The sequence below is a fragment of the Odontomachus brunneus genome, unplaced genomic scaffold (genome assembly GCF_010583005.1).
Source record: "Odontomachus brunneus isolate Ranch 3 - 2012 unplaced genomic scaffold, Obru_v1 Obru_scaffold_252, whole genome shotgun sequence".
NCBI lineage: Eukaryota > Metazoa > Arthropoda > Insecta > Hymenoptera > Formicidae > Odontomachus > Odontomachus brunneus.
This window is the reverse complement of record NW_022639702.1, coordinates 301,276-301,881: the sequence shown is the minus strand read 5'-3', so window position 1 is coordinate 301,881 and position 606 is coordinate 301,276. Positions and strand designations below refer to the sequence as shown.

At 70.8% G+C, this 606-nt stretch overlaps 1 protein-coding gene across 1 annotated transcript in view; it reads right to left on the bottom strand.

The window, feature by feature from the left end:
• Positions 1-231: 231 nt before the first annotated feature.
• The window catches only part of LOC116852730 (keratin, type I cytoskeletal 9-like), a 1,662-nt gene continuing 1,287 nt past the window's right edge, over positions 232-606 (bottom strand). The window contains exon 3 of the mRNA XM_032833360.1: positions 232-572. Coding sequence (XP_032689251.1) covers positions 232-572 — 341 coding nt within the window. The remainder of the gene's footprint in view (positions 573-606) is intronic.

Sequence of the window (606 nt, the reverse complement as noted above, 5' to 3'; positions counted from 1 at the left end):
AGTCGGACCTCCCCCATCCTTACGGGCCGTGTGATCACGGCCCCCGGGAGCGACGCACTGAGCTTGGCGGCGAGGGCATCCGCCTCCCTCTCTTTCCCGGGCCCGGCCAGCCCAAACAGGAGGCCGCCATTCGCGGCCCTCCTAACGAAGGCGGGCCGGACCCCACCCGCGCCCGGGGCTATATCGGTCCTCGCCTTTCGGAGGGCCTCCGCATACGAGAGGCCTCCCGGCTCAAGGCGGACCGATACCGCCGCTGTCGTCGGCATCGCCGGCAGCGCCCCCGGCACCGCCGGACGCCCCGGAGCGTGCGTCCTTCCATCGTCCCTCTTGGGACCTCTTTCCCTCCTCTTCGCAACCCCACCGACCGCCACAACCCACCCCCCATCTCCCGGGGGAGCCACGGCGGGCGGGGACAGCGCAGTCTCTCCTTCCGCCGCAGCCGGCGGCCTCCCGGTCGCCGGCGCCTCTCTCCTCCGCCCGGGTACCATCTCCCGCAGCGGCGACGTCGCCCGATCCCTGACGTCGGGCCGTGCCTCCGGAAACGGAGACACCGCCCGGTACGCCGTATCCCTCTGCTTGCTCCATATCTTCTTTATCATTTCTTCT